A 24,597-nucleotide genomic window follows, 5' to 3' on the forward strand; every position below is an offset into this window, starting at 1 on the left:
TGTATTAAATGGTGACCATTCATTTTCTGTGCTATGTAAAAAAAAAAAAAAAAAACATTGTTGATCCTGCTGCTCATGTCCCCAATTCAGATAGGGATTTTGCAGCTGTGGTGGCAACTCTGCACATGCTTGTCAGTGAGTTTCTATGCTGAGCATTTCCTCCTCATCACATGTGAGCAGCTCATGTTACTATAGTCACACATGCAGGCATATACACAGAGGTGAATGACAGCCCGTCCCCTCCCTCCTCCCCCATGCCCACTAACCAGCTAACAATGGGGGTGGGATATAACATGCAGATTATTGGAGGCTTCACCTCCCTCGTATTCAAAGACAGAGCCTGGAGGGGTGCCACACAGCCTGTGACTGGTAGAAATCTGCCCACACCATGTTGCAAAAAAAGTTTATTGATTGATAATTATTTTTACTCTGTATTCCAATGACTGTTTCTTTTATTTTGAACTTTTGACCAACAGCAGAAGACTAGACGCCTAAGGTTTCCCTGCAGACAGGCTGGGAAAAATCTGGGTCATGTGACAGCTGTATATAGACTAGGAAAAAAGGTACTTTTATTTATTTTTTATTATTATTATAAAAATGACAAAGCCATCATCCATATACAGAAAGAAAAGGAATAATGCAAATTAAACAGTGTGTGTTTAGTATCACTTTAACACTGAAATGTATCTAATGCCCAAATTTGTTTTTTTTTTTAGTTGGTCATAGTGGGAAAGGGTGGCTAAGTCCCCATTCACACTAGCGCGACTTGACAGGCGACTTGGTCGCCTGACAAGTCGCGGTGGGTCGCCTGCCATTGATTAGCACAGGACCCGTTCTAATAGGAGCGACACAAGTCGCTCCGACTTAGAAAAAGGGTCCTGTACTACTTTGGGGCAACTTGCATTGACTTCACAGGTCGCCCCGGCAAGTCGTGTCACCCCTGTGTGAATAAGCTCTAAGTTGTTTTCCTGATTTGTTACACTGATCCAAAGATTCACCATATTTGTCCTGGAGGCCATTGTCACTGGGTCAGAAAGTAAAGAAAATCCAAAATTAAGTTGTCACCAGGACAGGAATATTAGAGAAATCTTCCAATGGGGCACATAATAAAAGGGTTTTGTTTGCCCCTTTCGAGATATTTCTTCTCACTTCCTGTTGTGTCTGAAGAGCAGGACGTGAAGGGAAATCTCCACCATTGTTTCTATAAAAAGGATTTGCGAATACTGAACTGGCTCCTGCATTCTGCAAAAATGTGTCCACTTCTGGCAATGCTAAGTTGTGTTCAACCATCTTGAAGCTACGCAAGCTTTTGGAAAGCAGTTTTAAGATGGCTTTAGAGCAGGGGTCTGCAAACTATGGCCCTCCAGTTGTTCAGGGACTTAAATTCCCATCATGTCAGGTCTATGAACGTCAATTTTACAATTCCTCATTGGACGTGTAGTTCCACAACAGCTAGAGGGCCGTAGTTTGGAGATCCCCTGCTTTAGAGGACACCTGTTATGAGAAAGATTTGCAGCCCATCACTGCTGATCTCTAGGGTATGTCTGGAATCATTACATTCTGAGACACAAACCAAAAATGCAAATCAGATCAGAACTTCTAATCAGCATAACTGAAGCAGCTATGACTTAAGAAGGGCATCAGTAGTGGTAAGCTCTTATATTTCTCCCATGAAAGGTTTGTTACACACGCAAAATGGTTTTTGCCTGTTGTGATTGTGCAACAGTCTCACATCTATGAACAGCAGCAGACATCACTGGCTCAAAGATCTCAGATGGGAAATTGTGATAGAAAATATAAAAAAAATTGGATTTTTGTATTTACCGTAAAATCAATTTCCTTGAGCTCGACGGACACGGCACTCCATAAATCATAACTACTGGGTTATGTTGCCTCCTCCAGGAGTAGGACTAGGCAGAAAAAAAAAAAACACCTGGCTACACCCATGGGCCATCCTCCGCTGGTATATAACCCCCCCCCCCCTCTCTGCTCTAGGTAATTCATTTAGTAGCAAGCAGTATTAGAAGTATCAAAACTCCTTAGAGGGGTGGGTGCTGTGTCCCTCCGATAAACTCAGAAAAATTGATTTTACGGTAAGTACAAAAATCCCATTTTCTCTTTCAGTCATCAACGGACACAGCGCTCCATAAATCATAACTAGTGGGACATCCAAAAGCAGTGCCAAAAGGATAATGAGGGGTGGGGAAAATAACCGAAGGCTAAACATAAAAGCCCTTAACCAGAACACCGAAGCCATAACCGGGTCACAGGGGCCCCGTCTCAAAAATAAAGATTTAAAGAAAAAATACCCCTCAGAGGGAACAGCCCGTCATAAACAGCAGCCTGCAAAACTTTGCGGGCAGAAGATGCAAAAATATCTACCTTATAGAATTTTGTAAAGATATGCACGGACGGCCAAGTTGCCGCCTTGCAAACTTGCGATATTGAAGTCTGATGATGGAAGGCCTAAGAAGCACTCAGCACCCAATTGGAATGTGCCGTGACAGGAAAAAGGTGAAAACTGACCTTTAATGGAATAGGCCTGAGTCACTGCCTGTCTGATCCATTTGGAGATGGTAGCCGAATAAGCGGCCAGCCCTTTTCTTGGTTCGTCCAAAACCACAAAAAGCGAGTCTGGCCTCCGAAAGCTGCCACATGCACCTGAATTGCACAAACCACATCCAAGGTATGCAAAGCAAATTCCTTGGGGTGGGCCGGCTTGAGACACAAGGAAGGCAAAACAATGTCCTCATTTAAATGCAAGTCAGAGACAACTTTGGGCAGGAATGATGGACAGGGAACCACTTTATCCCTATGGCCACTAAATAGGGACTGTGACAGGATAATGCCACAAGCTGTGATACCCTGCGAGCCGAGGAACTGCGGATGAAGCCTTAGCCGAGGATAATACTGACCTTACCGTGGCCCTTGGACGCCTGCGGCTTCCATCAGAGGGCCCTGTGACCTCTGCTGGTCCGGGGAAGCTAGCTCTAGACTTACCTGACCAATGTTGCTTGGAACCTGCCGGGGGAAGATTTAAAAGATCTATTTCCCTTATTCTCTGTCCCAGAAGCACAAAATAATTTTCTATGGGTTGAGAAGGAGGGCCCCTGTCTGCGGTGAGGCTCCTTCCCTTTTCTGAACTGTGGCAGGAAGGTTCTCTCCCCCCCACATAATACCCTTAATATTGCCATCCAGGGTAGCCCCAAACAAGCAATCACCTTGAAAGAGCAGATCAATGAGAGCTTTCTTAGAGGCTTGGTCTGCGGACCAATTCTTAAGCCACAGCACGCGCCTAATCACCATCACTGAAACAAAGTTTGGACAGCACAGGAGCTGTATCCAAAGCTGCAACACAAATAAACTGCAGCACATGGACCAACTGGTCTGCTAAATCAACATAAGTAGGGGGGATCTGCTCACCCCCCCCAGGCTCTGGCAAAAAAGCTTGGCCCATTCAGTTAGGGTCTGAGACACCAGGGCTGAGGAAAAAACTGCCTGCAATACTGAACCAGCCAAAGTAAAATGCTGCGTGCCATAGCCTCTACTTTCTTGTCAGCCAAGTCTTTAAAGGACGGGGATTCCTCTACTGGAATTATGGTTGCTTTATTCAACCTGGAAACAGGAGGGTCCACCACTGGTGGACTAGCCCACTTTTTTTAAAAGCGACTCCTCAAAAGGGTAACGTACAGCAAAACGTTCGGGGACCATAAAGGGTGATTTTGATTGTTCCCATTCCTTACAAGGAAAACCTGTCAAAATAAGGCACATAAGGAAATCCCTTTGGCGTACGATGCGACTTGTGCGTCCCAAACTACACCACCACATCCATGGCTACATCACCCGCATCCCCCAGTTTTAAAGTCTAACGTAATGCAGTGATAAATGCGTCTACCAGCGCTTTTTATTTTGCTGCTGCGACCATGGAGGAATCATCCTCCCTATAGGATGGATCTAGGGGTGTGATATTCAACCCCCTGGAATTGGCCGCGTCCACGGCGGCATTAGGCTCAGAATCAGATGAGACAGCCTGAGCAGGGGAAGGCGGGGTAAGCTTTCCCCTGGGCCTTTGCCCACACGTCCCTTCCACCCAGGACACTAAGGACTGCAGGACCGCCGTCAGTGTAACCATAGGAAGCTGGGGTTCTGAGGGACCTGCCACCTCTATGAGGGGGTCAGTGGGGGAGATGTAACCCTGAGGCTCCATAAGGAAAGGAAGACCTTGCAGTACAAAAACTATCTTTTGGCACCACTAAAGGATCCCCTCAAGGCTCAGGGTGTACCTGACAGAGATAACCAGGACCCCAAAGACTCACCCTACCGACTAGGGGCGCGTCGAAAATTTGAACCCAGCATCATCATGGACGCTATCCCTGTTCATATGTCCCGGGCACAGGAAGGAGGAGGAGCTGCTTCGGCATCCCAAAAAGTTGTCTCCACCATCTCCCAGACTAAGGGAAAATGGCCCCCGTGACATCATGCGACTACAAAAACCGGGTCACCAGAGACCAGCTAGACTAAGGGAAAATGGCCATCATCAGCTACAAACACTGAAGCATGCTGGCAGGATCTTTCCTGCACACTCTGCAATGCTGCACCCTCTGCAACGGGACCCCCCCTGAACGTAGGACACACGTTTATCGTAGACTCTGCTGTGCACTCTGGACCAGTCCCCTGCACTGGGACCTCCCCCTGCACTATACCCACACTGCAAACGGCAGGGCATGCACCTAGGGGTCTCCTACACTGGCACCCCCTACACTGGGACCCCTCCAGACTACCAGGGCGGGACACACACTATTCCAGGACCCTTACAGAGTGGGGATAGCGGGTGGTGGACCCCAGAGGTCTTTGCTGCATTCTCTGCCCTGGGACCCCCACCAAACTCTCTTGTCCTGTCCAGACAGAGGGTAATGGGAGTGGGAGTGGGGGAAGCCCAGCTCAGTGAGGGGTTAAAGGGTGGGATGAGGGAACCTGCAGGCAAGTCCGACCGTCCCTGGAGATTACCCGCGTCCACCCTTCAAAGAAAACCACCAAAAGGAGAGAGGGGTGACTGTACTTACCTTTCCATGGTGTGGGTAATGCTCCAGACAGAACTCCTCGCCACCGAAGTAGGGGAACTGTCGGCCAAGAGCCAAGGGATTTCTGCGACTCAGACCCAAGCCTGGTCGTATGGCCTGCGAGACGTTTAACGGGCAGGCCAGCCTCTGACCCTTAGGCTATGTCCTGGCCGACCTAGTGCGTAGCCGCTTTCTGCACACGCTCGCTGGCTGGGGGGACCACTGGATCTAGATTATCCAGCCAATCGCCCAGCCCGGCAGTTGATTGTAGATCTCCCGACAGAAAACAAAAAAGGTGTAAGGAAGGAGAAAATTGCTAGGACCAGAGATCCCAGCCGGGAGCCTAGGTCCTTACTCCTGACTAGACAGATTAAAAATGATTACCTAGAGCAGAGAGGGGGGGTTGTATATCAGCTGAGGACGGCCCATGGGCGTAGCCGTGTTTTTTGTTCTGCCTAGTCCTACTCCTAGAGGAGGCAATATAACCCACTAGTTATGATTTATGGAGCCATGTGTCCGTGTCGAATGAAAGAGAAAATCATTCTGTGGAAAACAGCAGAGGATGGTTGGATGATGCCCAAAATCCTCTAATGGCTGTGGCACCCTTTTGATATTTAGAAACATGACAGAGCGCCAACTAGGGCTGGGCGATAAAACGATACAGATATGTATCGCGATAGTCCCGTGATCGATAGCAATAAAAGACTTTGTACGATAAAACGAAAAGTCCGCTCCGACGGGCTTAAGCTTTAAAAATGGCGCCGCCCGGCGCCGCCACGTCACCGCGCACGCGCCGCAGCCGCTCGGGAGAGGCCGGGAATAGCTGAAATTACACGAGCGGTGGCGGCACGTGCGCAATGACGTGGCGGCGCCATTTTTAAAATGAAGGCGCCTCTGGAACAGGTAAGTGAAACAGCTTCACTACCTGCCATTATGCAGGGCTGCGGGCACACTACAAGGGATGCAGTGCTGCGGGCATGATCTACCTGTACCATGCCCACAGCACTGCATCTCCTGTAGTATGCCCACAACCCCGGATCCTCTTGTACCATGCCAGTGCCCTGCATTCTCCTGCACCATGCCAGTGCCCTGCATTCTCCTGCACCATGCCAGTGCCCTGCATTCTCCTGCACCATGCCAGTGCCCTGCATTCTCCTGCACCATGCCAGTGCCCTGCATTCTCCTGCACCATGCCAGTGCCCTGCATTCTCCTGCACCATGCCAGTGCCCTGCATTCTCCTGCACCATGCCAGTGCCCTGCATTCTCCTGCACCATGCCAGTCACCCTGCATTCTCCTGCACCATGCCAGTCACCCTGCATTCTCCTGCACCATGCCAGTCACCCTGCATTCTCCTGCACCATGCCAGTCACCTTGCATTCTCCTGCACCATGCCAGTCACCCTGCATTCTCCTGCACCATGCCCGCCGCCCTGCATTCTCACCCTAGGGTCCTTATTTTAAATGGTTAATAAAAAATATCAATAATTATCGATATCGACCAATATGAAACGCTGATATCGTGATACAGGTTTCAGCCATATCGCCCAGCCCTAGCGCCAACATAAATCCCCTAAAACAGACCTATTAAAGCCTTTCATAAAGCTAATCTATTTTGCACTCTTGCACTCCAGTAGTGCTCTAATCTAAGCTGCTGACAAAATCTCAGTAACTGGCTCCCTTTAGCTGCAGCAACCAGGACAATGTTTGAAGAGGTATGTGTACAGATAGACCACTGATCAGTTGCCTTTCATCTGGGATACGATTTGAAATAGAAGCTGCCAGGGATGAGGAAAAGGTGGAAAGTAGTTACTCTTAAAGCAATTTTTTTTCTTGGGGGGGCGGAAGCTGCTTTCTCGGACATGTAAAAGCACAAATCAGGCTTGTACGAAGTCGTGATGCGAAAGCGTAAGACGCCACGCGTATAGGGGGCGGAGACTTGGATGGAGAGGCAGCGATCCCTCAGCACGGCTCCCTCCAGCTTCGGCAATATTGTTCCATATGCACGGTCCGCACAAGCCTGATTTGTGCTTTTACATGTGAGTGGCAATTACATCTACTTTAATAAAAGGATATTAGCAGTGAGCACTTAGATCCTGTTATTTTTATCCACATATACGGTCCATTCATCTTCATGAGGTATCAATCCAGGAAGTGGCTTCTATTGAATTGAGCATATCTCCATAGAGGATCTATTGCTTATATATCACTTCAGCGAGCCTCCATTTATTTTATTTATATCGTGGAATATATACCTGTACGGTTTAAGTGGAAAGCCATCCATCCCCATTGGAGGAGAAATGATCAGCGCCAAAGTCCTATACTAGGGAATTTCAAGCCCACTTTTTACACCTATTTGATCGTGGAATATATACCTGTACGGTTTGAGTGGAAAGCCATCCATCCCCATTGGAGAAGTGATCAGTGCCAGAGTCCTATACTAGGGATTTTCAAGCCCACTTTTTACACCCATCTGGGAAGAGGCCATTATTGTTTTTGCACTGGTGGTCCGTGCACGGTTGGAGGTGATCATTATGTGAAGTGTTGATGCTGTAACACAGGAAATATATTTATTGCACTTGCTAGGTGGAGGAATATTCCGGTTTTTCTTTGATATACCATTTTCTGGACTTTTTCACCACCTATTATTCACAACCATCCTGAGCACTACTGAAGAGGATATATCCTCTCTGTATTTTGGACTGTTGGAATATATTTGTATATATTTATTTATACACCAAAATGTAGTAGTTTCTTTGGTCCATGTGCCTAAGTCACTTGCACCACCTTTGGTATATACTTTTAACCCATTGTTTGGTTATTTATATCACTATTTACTTGTCATCAATTGAATGTAAAGCACTATTTGAAAAGCGCACCAATTTTATTTATCAAGCTACTATACATAAAATCTTTATTCTTGGGTTTGAATATACTTTCATTCAAACGTTTGGCAGGTAAATTACACCGTGCTTCTATTGGATAATCTACAAACCGCTTAGCAACTGTTGATATAAAATATTAACCACAGAGGAAGTGCATCATTTTCAGCAAGTTAACCAAATCAGACTTGCATTGTAAGAACAGTAAGACCCCGTTTCGACTTGCAGTTGGAGGTGGGAGGGCAAAAATGCACAGCTGAGCTGCATTTTTTCCGCCTGCCAACTGCCCCCCCTTAAGTTGCAACAGACAGCAGAGGAGGATGTTTACGTGCTGTGTTTGCGATGTTTCGCAACCAAATTGAAATAACATGTAGCGATCGGTGGGTGGTGTGCTTGCTTAATTCAAAACATGGAAGCTGATGGGGAAGCACCACTAACACCCCGCAATCACATGCAATTGATGGAAAAAATGGGGTTAAAACAGACAGTTAAGAGGCATTACATCGCTTCAAACACCACTTGTTAGGCTCTGGAGCGCAATCCAGAAACAGATCAGGCTTCAGAGGCAAGGGAGATTTAGACAAACATCTAAATCTACCCTTAAAGTGATTGTAAAGGAAATTTTTTTAATTAAAAAAAAAAAAAACAAACATGTCATACTTACCTGCTCTGTGCAGTGGTTTTGCACAGAGCAACCCCAATCATCCACTTCTCGGGTCCCCTGCTGCTCTTGGCCCCTCTCCCTTGCCGAGTGCCCCCATAGCATGCTGCTTGCTGTGGGGACACTCATGTATGCTCGTTCCTGAGCGGAGTCTCTCCGCCCATAGAACAGAGTTTGGCTCAGCTCCGCCCCCCACCTCACTGGCTGTGACTGACAGCAGCGGGACCCGATTATTATTATAATAAGATATTTCAAACCTAAATCTTAAAAGTCCTTAGAAAGTTTTTTTATCAAATATGTTTTTTTTTTTTAATCCTTTGACTTCCACTGACTGAACAAATAAAAGCCGCTTAAAGTTTGGACAGCCCGTTTATAGGTTAATAAAAGTTAACAAAGCTTTTAACAAAACTGTTAATGTCACAAAAAAGTTTTCCTAAACATTGCAATAAAATGCAAAATAATCATATAATAGATTTTTCATACTTTGTGAAGTTAATAGAAGATCTGCTTTGCGTTTCAGTTGTGCCCATTTCCTCGCAGAACATAACTGCACGCGTCAACCGTTCAAGCAAAAAGGTGACAAAAAAACCAAGACAGAAGACACAGACGAGTGGAAAATTTATCAGGCTGTGAGGTCATCTTTCCAGCCAATCTAAGAACACTAACAACTTGTTCTTTACCATAATCCAATTGTTAACATACTGAAATAATTTGAGGGCAGCAAGTAAGATTGATCGCGTTCATTAGTACTTTTTCTGACAGATACAGGACCCAGCATTCGCTGCTCAGCTGGAAATTATAGGCAGGACCAACAGATATGGCGAAGGGAGCGTGTAGAGAGAGTAGGGGGGGGGGACAGGGGAACCATAAAGCTGTTAAATTGCCTATGGTTCTGATACAGAGCAGAACATCTGGTCTGGAGAGCTTGAGGAAACACCATTAAACCAGCAGAAAAAGAGGGGAAAAAAATGTTTGTTCGAAGAAACAGAGCAGTATTTGTGAGCCCCTGTCAGAGGTATTAAGAGAGAAAGAGAGCGAGATTGGAAGAAGGGGGGGGGACTTGGCAAATGGCGTTATGATTGGTCAGTCACGTATCACAGAGCCAGACATTCTAGTAATCGAGGTTTGTCAGACATCTGGTCTAGTTCCACCAGCCTTCACCAAGGGAGAGAAGACGGATGAATAAAAATGAAGCGGCCACTCTCCAGCATTCCAGAGCGTACACATCAGGTCTCTGATAGCAAGAAAAATAAACAGAGAGAAGGAAACTCTGTCTAGACTTTGCTGCTGCTCGGCCTGCTGCAGACGTACAGTTGGTATTTACTTAAAAGGGACTGCCAGGCTACCTTCAGACGTTTAACCCCTGCCCCCACCCCGATTAGGGAAAATAAAGAGCCTGGCCACACGGCAAATACAGTAAAGATCATGGAAAACCGGAATATCAATACGAGGGAGGAAAAATAGGACTCCTTACCGTAAATGAGGACCACCGACTCCTCTATGGCATGTTGGTAACTGAACTGAGAATCTAGGAGGGCACGGCTGACGAAGGTGCCATAGTAGGTGGATTGGTACCAGCCGACATGGAGGTGGTCGATGTTGACGTGACGGAGGCTGCGCATCATCTCCATCTGATACTGGACTAAATTAGGAGAAAAAAGAAGGCAATTATAGCAAATCAATAGCACGATTAAAATTTAAATAAAAAAACTTCTAACACAAAAATGACAATTCGCAAAAAACGAACTTCTGTGTTTATTTAGAGCTCCAAAACACTTGCCCATTATTGTGAACATCAGTAACATGTAGGTGTATCCTCTCATAAATAAGGCCTACATTTTTACAGTATTCACAGGTTATACATTCAGATAGGGGACTCAACGTTTCCTACAACAGAGTTTCTAATGCCAGCAGACCACCTTCTGGTACATCTTACCCAACAAACATGATTAATACAAGAAGTGACTTTTTCCTCACTGCTCTTACTGACCTGACCACCTTATGGTCACCTTTCTATGAAGCCTTGATATACTGTTGCTCTGCATCACAAGACTAATTGCTACCTCCTTTGATTATTTATTTCTTTTTTTTTTTTTTTTTTTTTAAGTACTGGACCAGACTGTTTTAGCAGTTCTACACAACCACCATAATCTCTTCAAAAAACAGTCTTACTCTTCTTTGGTACCATTCCTCCAGTTCGAGTAAAGGCAAAATCTTTTTTTTTTTTTTTTTTTTTTTTTTAAGTTTAAAGGTGATGTACTTTTTTTTTGCAGATTTATACTTACCTAGGTGGATGCAGCATCGGTCCCCCTGCCGGCTCCAAGACTGAGAACCAAGCGATCAAACACAGTCGATCACTCGGTTCTCAGGGCTACCAGTCAGTCAGTCATCGTTTCTCTGCTCTGACCCCCCGCCCCTCGCTCAGTGGAGCACTGGGCTGTGGAGGGGGCAGGAGCGGACAGTTCAGGCTCTCAGTGGCTCGCTGAGAGGCTGAGCTGGGTGCCAGTCTACGGCCATATGCTCGCAATCTTGCCTGGACCGGCTCTGTGACATCAGCAGATTTTAGCACGCTGTCTGCTGAAAACAGGTCACAGGAGTGCAGAACGAACTGCATCGTTTCTACATAGTTACATAGTAGGTGAGGTTGAATAAAGACAATTGTCCATCCAGTTCAACCTGTGTAGGTGTGTGTGGCTGTAATCATCTCACATACCCCTGAATGTACTGATCCTTGAAATGTACGTCTAAGTCTTTTGAAAGCCACCATACTTCCCTGATCGTTCTGATCCACAGGAGAAGTACAGTCAAACAAGCTTTGTCTGGTTTTTCTGGCTGTTTGTCTCCCAGTTAGGTAAATTCAGCCCATTTGCAACCCAAAAGCTGCATCAAAAACATAACCTGCACTTTCAAGTTTAACGGGGAAGTGCGTTTTTTTTAACTGACCAAAAATACAGCAAGCAAGATTTTTAACATCACAATGGAAGCACAATAGACCAGTGTAAAGACATGCATAGAATTTAGGGGGATGCATTTTTTTTTTTTTGCGATACGGGTGCCGATAATGGCTGACAAATTAATAATTTTAATTCATGATATTAAAAAGGTTGAGTAGAATAAAATTATAAATATATGTACATACACAAACACACATTTTTTAAACTGTTGGTTTCGGTTTCAGCCAAGTGCATCCTGAATTTTCGGTTTCGGCACCAAAATTTCCATTCATTCAGTGAGTGCACCTCTATTTATAAAAGGTTTAAAAATTATCACCATAACAAATAAAAAAAAAAAACACAAGCCCAGGAGGACAACAAAACGGCTGACATGGAAATTTCTTGTCATAGCCACTGCAATCAAGCAGTTTCTATCTTCAATGCAAGTTTAGAATGAAAGACAATTTGCCTGCTATGGACTACACAGACAAGTAAACTGCAATTTCAAAACATTAATGCATTTTGTGTTTTGTCTAGAAAGACGCTTTATACCCATTTCGCCCTAGGGTGCCACCAAAGAAAGATGATCAACTCATTTCTAGTATCAACTGGGTGCTTATCTCAGAATGTCTTCTCCCCGAGACTGAATCACCTCCCCTGGCTTGCTTTCATTTACAGCAGAGTAGAGAATCAATGAAGAATTCAATACTCTATTGGGAATAAGTCTATAATGAAAGTATAATCTATTGTGTACAGCGGCTTGTGAATCTCAGAATAAGGCCTTGCAGGCTAATATTTTCAAAAGTGATGAAAAAGAAATCAGAAACAGTGAAGATGGTTAAGAGGGAAGGAAAAGGAAAACATTGCTTGATGTTTTTTTTCATATTGAAAGCTGCATACGAGAGAGCTGCACAAATTACATTTGCTGCTACTGAAATATATCTATAACCCTGTGCACATAGGGGAGCCGCCATCTTGTTCAATGCACAGACAATTATTCACTGTTCTGCCCTTCACTGCAGCATTAACCAAGAAAATGGTTATACTAGAATCCTGGGATTTTATAAAACAATGACATCAACTAGGTTAAGAGACCTAATTAGATATTCTTCAATGCAGCGAGTGCTTAAAGTGAACACAGATGAGAATGACAATTCACTGAACAATGAGGATGGAGGCAGAGGTAATACAGGAAACATTGCTAAACTAGGCGGCTAGATGGCTGAACCAGGAAATAAGCAAGTCACGTGCCTAGCTGTGTCTCCTCCTCTGAATCCAGCAAATGGTCACCTCTTTGTGATGTCATCTTGCCCGTGACACTAAACAGCTAATATGAAGTGTCCATGTTCCCTATGCAGCGGACGTCCAAACGCAATATTCCCCATGCACATGTTCCTGAAAATTGCAATTCAGCATTTGCTGGGTGCTGTAAGGACCACAGGCTGGGAACCGTAGACAATCCAAGTGAAGAAATGTCACCAGGGCATCAAGGATTACTAAAAATGGGTCCAAAGCTTTATTTTCATGGTCAAATGTTAAACATAAGGGAACATTTCTGAGCCACGAAGGGGCCTTGCATGACTCCTAAACATTGCCTTATGTTTACCATGTGACCAAGAAAAAAAATCTTGGACCCATTTTGAGGAATCCTTGGTTTGTTGGTGACATTTCTTCACTTTGCAGTAGTGGAAGGACCCTCCTGTCCCACAGGGATAATAGAAGACTCAAGATCCAGCATGTCACATGATCAAGGATTTACTATATTTTTTTGGCGTATAAGACTACTTTTGAACCTCAAAAAAATACCCCAAAAATGGGGGGTCGACTTATACGCCGAGTATAATATCTCCAAGGTAGCCTAAGTATTACCAGTAGATGTAATCTCTCAAGACGCTGGCTGTGTGGGAATCCTGTACCGGTAATCCGTATGTACCGTAGCTTCGGCTACATACAGTGTACCGCGCTGAGCCAATCAGGTAGAGCGATGTATTCTATTATTGAATGCAAAGCCTGCTCGGATTGGCAGAGTAACATCAGCCCGCCTCTCTGACTGCCAATCCGAGCAGGCTTTGCATTCAATAATAGAATACATCGCCCACTGTGATTGGCTCAGCGCGGTACACTGTATGTAGCCAAAGCTATGGTACATACAGTTTACCGGTACAGGATTCCCGCACAGCCAGCGTCTTGAGATTACATCTACTGGTAATACTTAGGGTACCTTGGAGATATTATGAGAGATTACATGTATTACAGTACTAGGGTACCTTGGAGATCTATGAGAAATCTGATGTTTTTCAATGGTGTTGCCTTGCTTCGGAAGGGGGGTAGTCTTATACGGCGAGTATAGCCCAAAACCTATGTTTTAACTTGAAAATTAGGGGGGGGGTCGTCTTACACGCCCAGTCTTATACGCCGGAAAATACGGTAGGTATTTTGGGCTTACAGAAAATTGTAGATCCAGCTTTATTTTTATTTTTGTGTAGGTAAAATGAATATCTCCTAAACCTGCACGGTTTAGGAGATATTCACCCTGCATGCAGCAGCTGACGGCATACCGTGCCGGAACTTCAGAGCTTCTTACCTGAACTGAAGGGCTTCCATGCGCATGTTACTCACAGTGCCGGAGCCCGTGATCCCGGAAGAAAGCAAAGGAGAAGAGGTAAGCCTTCTCAGCGGTGACTGGGTGCTGCTGAGAGGGTTCCGTTCTAAGGTAAGTATTTCATAACGTGCTAGTATGCGATGCATATTGGCACATTATGCTTTTATTTTGTAGGGTTTTTTTTTTGAGCTTTGAGCAGAAATACCTCCAACATCATGAAATTTGCAACAATAGGAAATGTGCATGCCTAACCACAGTAATTCTGCACTTTTTAAACATGCTATGCAAGCAATAACCAGCAGGGTCTTTAAGCTGCAATCGAAAGTTCATCTACGTTGCGAATGAGCCGCTTCGTCTACTATGAACAGATCGCAGCAGTGGAGCAGGAAACCAAAGCAAGTGAAATGGAAAGGAGGGGGGGGGGGGGAGAAAAGAAAACCTCTTCTGATTTTGATACAGATGTATGGAGATATTGTAAGATATTAGGGAAAGGAGTCTCATTTCATGGTAAAGACAGGGAAGTTTTTGTCTGGCAGAAGTCAACTGGGCATCTGCTTTTGTTTATCCTCAATCTTCCCACACGTTTTAGTTTTTCAGTGGCCAGAGGCACGAATGCAGTATCTCAGATCCGTATCATCAAGATGTCCATTCGCATAAGTGAAACATAATTTGTTCCAACTATGTGCCTAGTTCAACTCGAGCGGAGAACGAAGATACCGCCGCTACACGCTAGAACCAATAACGGTTCAATTATCAACAGCCAATTCAGTTACCTAATTTTCCTTCCTTTCAGTTTAAAGAAATACCACTGTCCAAAGACTTCACACACACACTTTTTTCCTCCTCGTATCAAAAGTCACTTTGTTGAACTTGTTCACCTTATTGAAATATTAATTTATAAATGTGACCAATGCCTGTTTATCTTCCACCTCCGAGCAGAATATTTTGTTCCCCTTGCACATGAACAAATTAAACACTATAGCTTCCTTCAATGAAACACAAAGGAGGCAGACTTTTCATTCGCCTGCCTGTCCTCTCTTCCTGGCCATTTTGCCATTCAGGATCTCATACTAGCCCACCCCTATACTCACCTTTAGGGATCCTTTACACTTGCTTCAACAACCATTAAAGTGCTTACCACTTCAACATGCTTTTCTGATGTGATTGCTATGCTTCTGCAATGCTTTTTTGGAGCTTTAATGAAGCTTGGCAAATTCCCTGTGTGTGTTGATTTTCTATTTGTTAAAGGGGTCCAGTAAAACCTCCACTTAGCAGATACCCAGCTCATTAGTTCCCTCATTTAGCAGATCCCCAGCTCTGCTGATGCCCCACTTGGTAGTAAAAGCAGCTTTGCTGATCTGCCACTCAGTAGTAACCTCCTACTCTGCTGATCCTCCACTCCCTGGTCCCCGCTCACTTCCCGCTATGTTGCTCCCATGCTGCTCACCACATGTGACATCTGCTAGTTTCTCATGCTCTGTTGCCCCAGCTCTGCTGATCCTCCACCACTCTGTCCTCTCTCCAGTCTCCACGCTGGACATGCCCTCTGCTAGCTGCTCAGCTCCAGCCCCCACTCACCTTCTTGCTGAACACTCGATGTGACATCTGCACCAGACACTCCCCATATATTATATATATATATATATATATATATAGGCAAGGACCAGAAGTGACTGCTAATGATGTCTTTACAGTTCGTTTGTTGGTTTCCCATCCTGGCATCTCATACCTGCAATACCTCCAAAATAAAGTAAAGATAACGCTTCATAAAAGCCTATCAAAAGCTTCTGGCGCTGTTAGCAATCACTGTCAAAAACTTCTATGGAGGCTTTGGAGATGCTTCAAAGCACCAAGAAAGCGACATGGGGTATCATTTTTGAAGCAAAGAAAAAAAAAAAAAAAACACGTGAACAGGATTCTAAGGTAAACATTTTATTTAGCAACAGGTACTTTGATTAGCATGAGTGCTTTAAAAAAGTAGTGTCCAATACCACATTTTAAAGCAAGTGTCACTGAACCCTTACTGTGTTGCCCTGTGCTCCATTCTCGCAAAATGCTGGGTGTGCGCTCCATGCTCAAGCTTACACAGGGTTGAAGAAGTCACCCCTGTGCCATATGACAGGGTTCTGGAGTGGCGATAGGCCATTTAGGGTCTGAGCACTGCATCAAGGAGGGTGACGGCTACAACAGAGGAAGGAGGTATAGAGAGCGTACTACGACGACTAATATAAATGGGCTGAAGGTGGGCTACAAAGAGAGACTGTCACTTTTGCCTACTAATATAAATGGGCAAAGTGGCAGCATTTTTAAATTCCAAGAACAGCAATGGAGACACAGGCATAAAAAATACAAGCCTGGCACAGTGTCACCTAAGACCAAGTACTAAGCTACTTTTTAATAAGCTGGCAGCTAATAATTGCTGGGGTTTGCAACAGATTGATCTCCGCTTTCACAAAGAAAATGAAGTGTTTTCCACATGAGTTTGCTGCAATGATCAAAAAGACTGACTTTACATCCAAAGCTAAAGTAATCTGAACTGTGGACAACGGCAAACATATTTTCGCGGACATTGTCAAAGCAAAAGATTTAAGGGGAAGCCCAATCAATTTAATTTTGGATATAACACATGATTTAGTGTCGATCCAACTGGAGGAGAAGTGCCATGGCAATTTGGTAATCTGGAGCACAATACGATACCGGAAAACAAAAATAAGCTGCCTGGTCGAGTTGCCGGAGAGAAGCTTTTGGTGCACCAATGCAAAAAAAAAAAAAAAAATGGGATTTTTGACTTACCTTAAAATCCATTTCTCTGATGTTCATTGATGGACAATGCTCCTGATCTTCCTAACCATTGGCTTATACTGCCCCCTACAGGAGTAGGGCACTAGGCAGAAAAATAATCTGGCGCTGCCTATGAGCAGTCCCAGAGGGTATACTTCCTCTCCCTGCTATAATTACTCAGTTTTGTTACAAGCAATATCAGAATAATTACAACTCCACAGAGGGGTAGGTGCTGTGTCCGTCAATGAATATGAGCGAAATGGATTTTATGGTAAGTCGAAAACCCCATTTTCTCTTTCGTTCTTTGGACACAGCTCCTAATCTTCATAACCATTGGGACGTCCCAAAGCAGTGTTAAACATGAGGGGTGGGAACAGCAATAAAAAATTCCCAAGGCTAAACAGTAGCCAACCAGGCAACAGGAGCTCAACCAAAACAACTGGAGCCCACCTGAGAAAAAGAATACACACTCAGAGGATTACGTCCTCCAAATAGCAGCCTGCAAAACCTTGCGGCCATAAAGCAGCATCCACAGATGTCAACACATCCACTTTACAGAACTTTGTGAAAGTGTGCACAGACAACCAGGTGGCCACCTTGCAAACCTGCGTCACCGACGCCTGATGACGGAAGGCCCAGGAGGCACAAAGTGCCCGAGTAGAGTGTGCCTTGACAGGGAAAGGAGGAAGCTGACCCGTGATGGAATAGGCCTGAATAACAGTCTGTCTGATCCATCTGGAAATGGTCGAAGAGGAAGCGGCCAACCCTTTCCGAGGCCCATCCGTGAGCACAAATAGTGAGTCTGACTTCCTAAAAGACTCTGTAGCTGCCGGGTACACCCTAATTGCCCGGACCCCATTCAAGGCATGCAAGGCAATTTCCTTCAGATGTTTTAGCCTGGGACACAGGGAAGGCAACACAATGTTTTCATTCAAATGAAAATCAGAGTCAACATTTGGGAGGAACGTCGGACAGGGGCAAAGAACCACCTTATCTCCTTATAAGGTGAAAGGACAGGATAACGCCGCCAGTTCAGACACCCTGTGCGCAGAGATGATGGCAACCAAAAAAAGCCACCTTCTGAGACGGCGCAAGCAAAGGAATCGCCCGAAGATTCTCAAAGGGAGGCTTCTGGAGGACCGAAAGCATCAAATTGGGGTCCCAGGGTGGTAACGGAGACCGCACTGGAGGAACCAAATGTCGGACCCCCTGAAGAAAGGTACACACCAGGGAGTGTGTGGCCAAGGGTCGTTGGATGAAGACTGCCAAAACAGACACCTGGCCCATGATGGTACGCAAAGCCGATTTCTGTTAAACCCCCGTTGAAGGAGGTCAAGATCCGAGCCACCTAGAAGGAGCGAGGATGAACCTCAAGAGGCTCACACCACGCAATGTAAGTTTTCCATGTACGACGGTAGAAACATTCCAGACTATGGAAGCTTTTGATCAGGGCTATTTGGGCGATTTCTATCATCTTGATTTAAAAAGGAGCTAATGTGATAATAAATGGCTTCATATGATCACTATTTTTAACCACTTGCGCCCCGCCCACCGTACATATACTGCGGCACCCTGCCGCTGCTGGGCAAAGTGACGTACCGCTACGTCGCTTGCTCAGGCGCCTGTGGGGGGCGAGCAACTGCCGTCGGCAGCACGCTCCCGCCCCCGCTCGTTCCCTGGGGAGCCAGCGCGTGTGACCGGCGGTGCCACTCGCGATCTCCCACAGCAGAGGGAGAAAGACAGACGGCTGATGTAAACACAGCCGTCTGTCATTCTCCCTTAGATTATCACAGAGGCTATGCTATCTTGCTATAGGATTGCATGTTTCGATCTAACAAGCCATGCCCGACAGTTAGAATCACGCCCCTAGGGACACACTTAACCCCTTGATCACCAGTAAAGTTAACCCCTTCCCTGCCAGTGTCATTTTTACAGTAACAGTTCATATTTATAGAACTGATTACTGTAGTAATGTCACTGGTACCCACAAAAGTGTAAAAAATGACAGTTAGGGGTTTGATCTGTCCGCCCCAATGTCGCAGTCCCGCAAAAAAAAAAAAAAAATTGCAGATTGCCGCCATTACTAGTAAAAAAAAACAAACCATTAAAATGACAAATCTTTTCCGTAGTTAGTAAACGCAATAACTTTTGCGCAAACCAATCAAAATACGCTTATCGCGATTTTTTTTTTTACCAAAAATATGTAGCAGAAAACAAATTGGCCTAAAATGTTAAATTTTGATTTTGACATTTTTTTTGGAGAATTTCATATAAAAATGTGAAAAATAGTTATTTTTTCAAAATTTACACTTTTTGTTTATAGCGCAAAAAATAAAAATCGCACAGGTGATCAAATACCACCAAAAGAAAGCTCTGTTTGTGGGAAAAAAAGGACATCAATTTCATTTGGGTACAGCGTCGCACGACCGTGCAATTGTCCGTTAAAGTCACGCCGTGCCGAATCGTAAAATAGGGCCTGGTCATTGGAGCAGCCAAATCCTCCGGGGCTAAAGTGGTTAAAAAAAAGAACTGTAAATGAATCCTTCATTCTGTGTCCTTTAATGTAAAATAAAAATACTCTATACAGTGCAGTTTAACTACATATGTCAATGGTATTTGCTTAATATAAATAGCATCTATATTTCATGGGTATTATTTACACCATATGCAGGCAAACACCTTTTTAACCACATGCAGACTAGACTGGCGAAAAGTTATTTTACTGCTGACCAGCATTTTGAGCTGGCACAGCGATGTGCCTGTACTTCGCCCTGCTCATGCATACCTCCTGAACATATAGCGGCGCAATCTATGAGACCCAGATACCACTTGAACGCTGGGCGATCACATGACATCGAACGGTCATGAATGGAATCCATTCACCTGTGATTACATGGTACCTGGGCCAATTTTTTTTACATACTCTCACCAGTTCGTATTCCTGAATATCGCCACACCAGTCATAGGATGATGCTTAACTGCACTGTTGACAGGAGTTAAAAAAACAAAATCGTGAAAAAAAAAAAAAATTATTTCTTAATTTTCCTAATAATTGTGATACAAAATTACAACTTGGAAAAAAAAAAAAAAAAAAAAAAACTTGTCATGCCTCTTACTAAATACTTTGGACTGTCTACTTTCCAAAAAAGGGATCATTTGAACACTATTTGTACTATCCTGGCATTTTAGAGCCTCAAGAAATGAGATAGGAATTACATCAGGATTGGTTTAAGTGTGTAGACTCTACAACTTTCACACAGACTAAATAATATACACCGATTTTGGTTTTTACCAAAGAAATGGAGCAGACTACAAGTTGGCCTAAATCTAATACATTTAAAAATCTCTTTCTGGATTTTTTGTTATATAGAAAAAAAAAAAAACCCCAGCAGTGATTAAATCGAATGAAAAGAAAGCTCTATTTGTGTGAAAAAAATTATAGATGTGAAAAAAATTATAGAAGTAACAGATTTCAAAGCTTAGTTTTAATCTAAATCAGTATTAAATATATCTCTATTATCCCTAATATCTGTAAAGTAGAAAAAAAAAAGGCTTGGATACAGATGCCACCTGAACAAAATGATAGCTCGTGTCAGTCATCTTGAACTCCGCCTGCAACCACATCGATGTTCAATAAAGATTTTTGAGATTTATAATCTAATTTTATGTTTCCTGAAGCTTTTTTTTTTTTTTTTAGTCATATGACTGGCACATCACCAATCAGGACTGTGCAGACACAGACTCACGCTGTACAGAGCATACATCAGCAGAGCGATAAAAGCCCCTCCCAAAGATCTATCCCAGCAGATGCCAAAGAACAGGGAAATGTCATGTGACCACACAACAGCACTGCAGAAATAGGGTACCTAGTGGATTAAAAAACACAGTGGCATGATATATACGATTTCTGTGAACGCATTATGGCAATTACCACTTCTCTGTTGAGTATCACTTTAGGCGCCACTGGTCTCTGCAGCATTCAAGGCCCGTTTACCGCCAGAAGAGAAAGGACTCAGGACTGGCCTGAAAATACATTGGGGGGGGGGGGGGGGGGAGTTAAAAAACAAAAAAAAAAAAACAGCCAGGTGCTTTTAAAAAAAAAAAAAAACCCTGAATTTGGGATAAAAAGTACCAATGTGAAATACGGAGGGAGGACTTTCTCAATAAGGTGGCAGTCAGATTCCAAGGTGGTTCATGACTGTTAAAAGCAACTACCGTATATACTCAAGTATAAGCTGAGTTTTTCAGCACATTTTTTTTTGTGCTGAAAATGTCCCTCGGCTTATACTCGAGTCAAAAAAAAAAAAAAAAAAAAAAGCCGGCCCGACGTGCTTTACATTTAAAAATGGCGCCGGCCAGCGCCAATGTGTCACCGCACATGCACCGCCGCCGCTCGGGACAGGCCGTACACATTCGGCTATTCCCGGGAATAGCCGAGCGTATACAAGCTTTCCCGAGCAGCGGCGGCGCATGCGTAATGACGCGTCGGCACCGGCGGCTCCATTTTTTAATTTAAAGCGCTTCTAGAACAGGTAAATGAAACACAGCTGCACTACCTGCCATTATGCGGGCATACTACAAGGGATGCAGTGCTGCGGGCATGGTACACCTGTACCATGCCCGCAGCCCCGCATTGTCCAGTACCATGCCCGCAGCCCCGCATTGTCCAGTACCATGCCCGGAGCATTGTCGTGTACCATGCCCGCAGCCCCGCATTGTCTTGTACAATGCCCGCAGCCCTGCATTGTCCTGTACCATGCCCGCAGCCCCGCATTGTCCTGTATCATGCCCGCAGCCCCGCATTGTCCTGTATCATGCCCACAGCATTGTCCTGTACCATGCCCACAGCATTGTCCTGTACCATGCCCACAGCCCTGCATTCTCACTCTAGGCTTATACTCGAGTCAATCTTTTTTCCAATTTTTATGTGGTAAAATTAGGGGCCTAAGCTTATACTCGGGTCGGCATATACTCGAATATATACGGTACTTAAATTGTTTGGAGCCAGTTTTCAGAACTGGGTAGCTGGGAGCAAATTGACAATTGTTATGCAATACAGCAATGCTCCCGTTTGTAAAGAGGGCAATCATCCCTTAAACTATGAGCTGACACTTTAATTAGAAACCTTGTCGAACAAGAACGCTCATTTTCATAAGTAGCTCAAGATGTCTCCGTTATCTCCAAAACCTGCTCCACATGTCTCCCGCTCATGTCGACATTTTCAGGAGCGTCGAATTAAAAAAAAAAAAAAAACTCCTCTAAGAAAACTCTTGGCCGATTTTTTCCCTGTTTTTCTTCTTCCTCGCCTGCTTTGCTGGAGGAAATGCTTACAGACACTTAGGAGACTGAAACAATCCCACGCAAAGTTATCAGCAGCGAGGTTAATCCATTTTTAATGATAAGAGGCACATCTGCTTCAGGCATTAAGATACATCTGCGCAGATTCAGTGAAAACAAAGGGAAATCGGGATTCTCCACACCACTTCGATGCAGAAGGGAAAAAAAAAAAATTTAAAAAAATAAAATATGGAAGGAACTTGACCAATCTCTAGACGATAAGGATGACCTCAGACGGTTGGATTTGCAGCTTTTTAAGCAGTGAAATTGTGAAGGAAAAAAAAAAAGTAATAATGTTTCATCAGCAATACCAAGAATTAAATTTAAAAACCTTTAAAGCAGCACTGGGTAAATAGTTTTAGAAAATGCAACAGAATATGGACCTATTAGGCAATTGCTAGTCTTGACTAGGTTCCAAAATATTATAGTAGGAAAACATTTTCGGTTAGGACTAAACCATATTTGACGCAATGAACACATCTAATTCACCGCTCCCAGTCTGGTCTTATTTGGCTCCAGTTCCTTCTGGTTCTTTGTTTCATGACTATTTCAATTTTTTATCTTTTTTGTTAGATCTGATGTATGTATATATATATATATATATATATATATATATATATATATATATAATTACTGTGCCCGTTAGTGGAGCGAAAGGGAGCTGCAGGCACTTAATCACAACAATGTTGTAACAAATTGGAAAATAGTGAATAGTGCTGCGCTGTCTAAACTCCTGATAAAATGATCTATCAAGTAGATACTATATATATCCAGTTATAGTTATGTGAAACCGTGCTTAGAGCACACAGGTTACTGCAAAATGGCTGCACCACGGGGCTCCCAGGGACTCAGGAGAGATCCCTAAGCCTCAAGGTCAGGCCTAAGCAGGAAACCCCCCCCCCCCCCGCAACAGTCGATTGTCCGGTCGCCAGTGGTTCATCACCAGGAGGTGGACCAGACCACCCACACAGCCCCAGCATAAATGGGGGGGACAGATAAGGGGGGGATGCCCGATGGGAAGGAGGAGAACCCGGGGGTCCGACTATCCCAAGGAGAGGTCCACGTCCACCCCAAAATACTCCGGGGGGGGTTAGTTGCTCCCCATACCAGGAACCAGGCCGGCACCGCTCCAGACAGAACCTCCTCACCATCGAAATGGGGGGGCCCTGTCAGCCAGGAGGGATTCTGAGATTTGGGCCGAGACCCGGTCATATGCGACCTCGCAAGGTTTTTAACTCGCAGGCAAGCATCCCCCCCCCCCCCTGTCAGGTGGGGCTATGTCACGGCCAACCTAGCGCGGAGCTGAGGTCTGCATGCGCTCGCTGGCCAGACAGGGTGACCACTGGATCTAGATTATCCAGCCTGGACTAGAGATCCCAGGAAGGAACGAGGTCCTTACTCCTGACTAAGCACAAAAAAAAAAAACTGAGTACCTATAGCAAATATTGGGTTGGGTTTTTTTTTCCCCAACATTTTGGGTCTTTTTTGTTTATAGAGCAAAAGATAACAACCGCAGAGGTGGGTACAGCATCGCATGTCTGCCCAATTGTCAGTTAAAGCAACGCAGTGTCGTATCCCAAAAAATGGCCTGGTCAGGAAGCGGTTAAAAGGAAATTTAAGAGTATAATATAAATTTCAGTATGTCAAATTTTTTGATAAAAAAATAATGATACAAAGCTTCCCTTGTTTTGTGCCCCAGTTATATGACAGGTTTGGATGAAATTCTCAAGTTCCTGCATCTGCACAGCTCTGGTAACAAATTGCGGGGTATCATAGCAACTGACAAATAGAAGTAAAAACAGGCTTCTACATATGTATGGGTAAGTTAAGCAAATCTACTTAGACTTCTAAATTAACCACAACATTAATGACCAGTTATTTGTGCAAGAGGGGAGACTGGGCAGGATATCCTGGAATTTGGTGACAGAAGAATGATTAGGTTACCAATGCAGCGCAGGCACCTGAGCTGTAGGATTTTGATTGTTTTGGAGATTAGATACTTCAACCTAACTCCACTTAACTACAAGTACCAGCATTTCCTCCAGCTTAGCCGTCAGACTCCAGACTCTTAGCTAGGCCCCACACACCACCATGGAAATTGGACAAGAAGGGGGGGGGGGGGGGGTTACAGAACGGATCAGCTCAATATAAACTCATTTGTATTGAAGTCTATCGTTTTACACACTACCAGCATCAAAACAAATATGACAAAGGATCTGCATTTTTTTTCAGCCCACTACAAATATTTCTGAACTGCTTGCTGCTCAATTTCTTGAGCCTGTAGACCTGCCGTAGAAATGATGAGGGGTTCCCACTCTACCAGTTGGAGGTTGCAAATTGAGT

The 24,597-nt window shown here is 44.4% G+C and overlaps 1 protein-coding gene across 1 annotated transcript in view; it reads right to left on the bottom strand.

Annotated features, from left to right (window-relative positions):
* EIF3H (eukaryotic translation initiation factor 3 subunit H) overlaps positions 1 to 24,597 on the bottom strand; it is a 275,031-nt gene that overhangs the window by 65,315 nt on the left and 185,119 nt on the right. The window contains exon 3 of the mRNA XM_082259568.1: positions 10,076 to 10,243. Coding sequence (XP_082115694.1) covers positions 10,076 to 10,243 — 168 coding nt within the window. The remainder of the gene's footprint in view (positions 1 to 10,075; positions 10,244 to 24,597) is intronic.

This window comes from Pelophylax lessonae (assembly GCF_965119305.1).
Source record: "Pelophylax lessonae genome assembly, chromosome: 5".
NCBI lineage: Eukaryota > Metazoa > Chordata > Amphibia > Anura > Ranidae > Pelophylax > Pelophylax lessonae.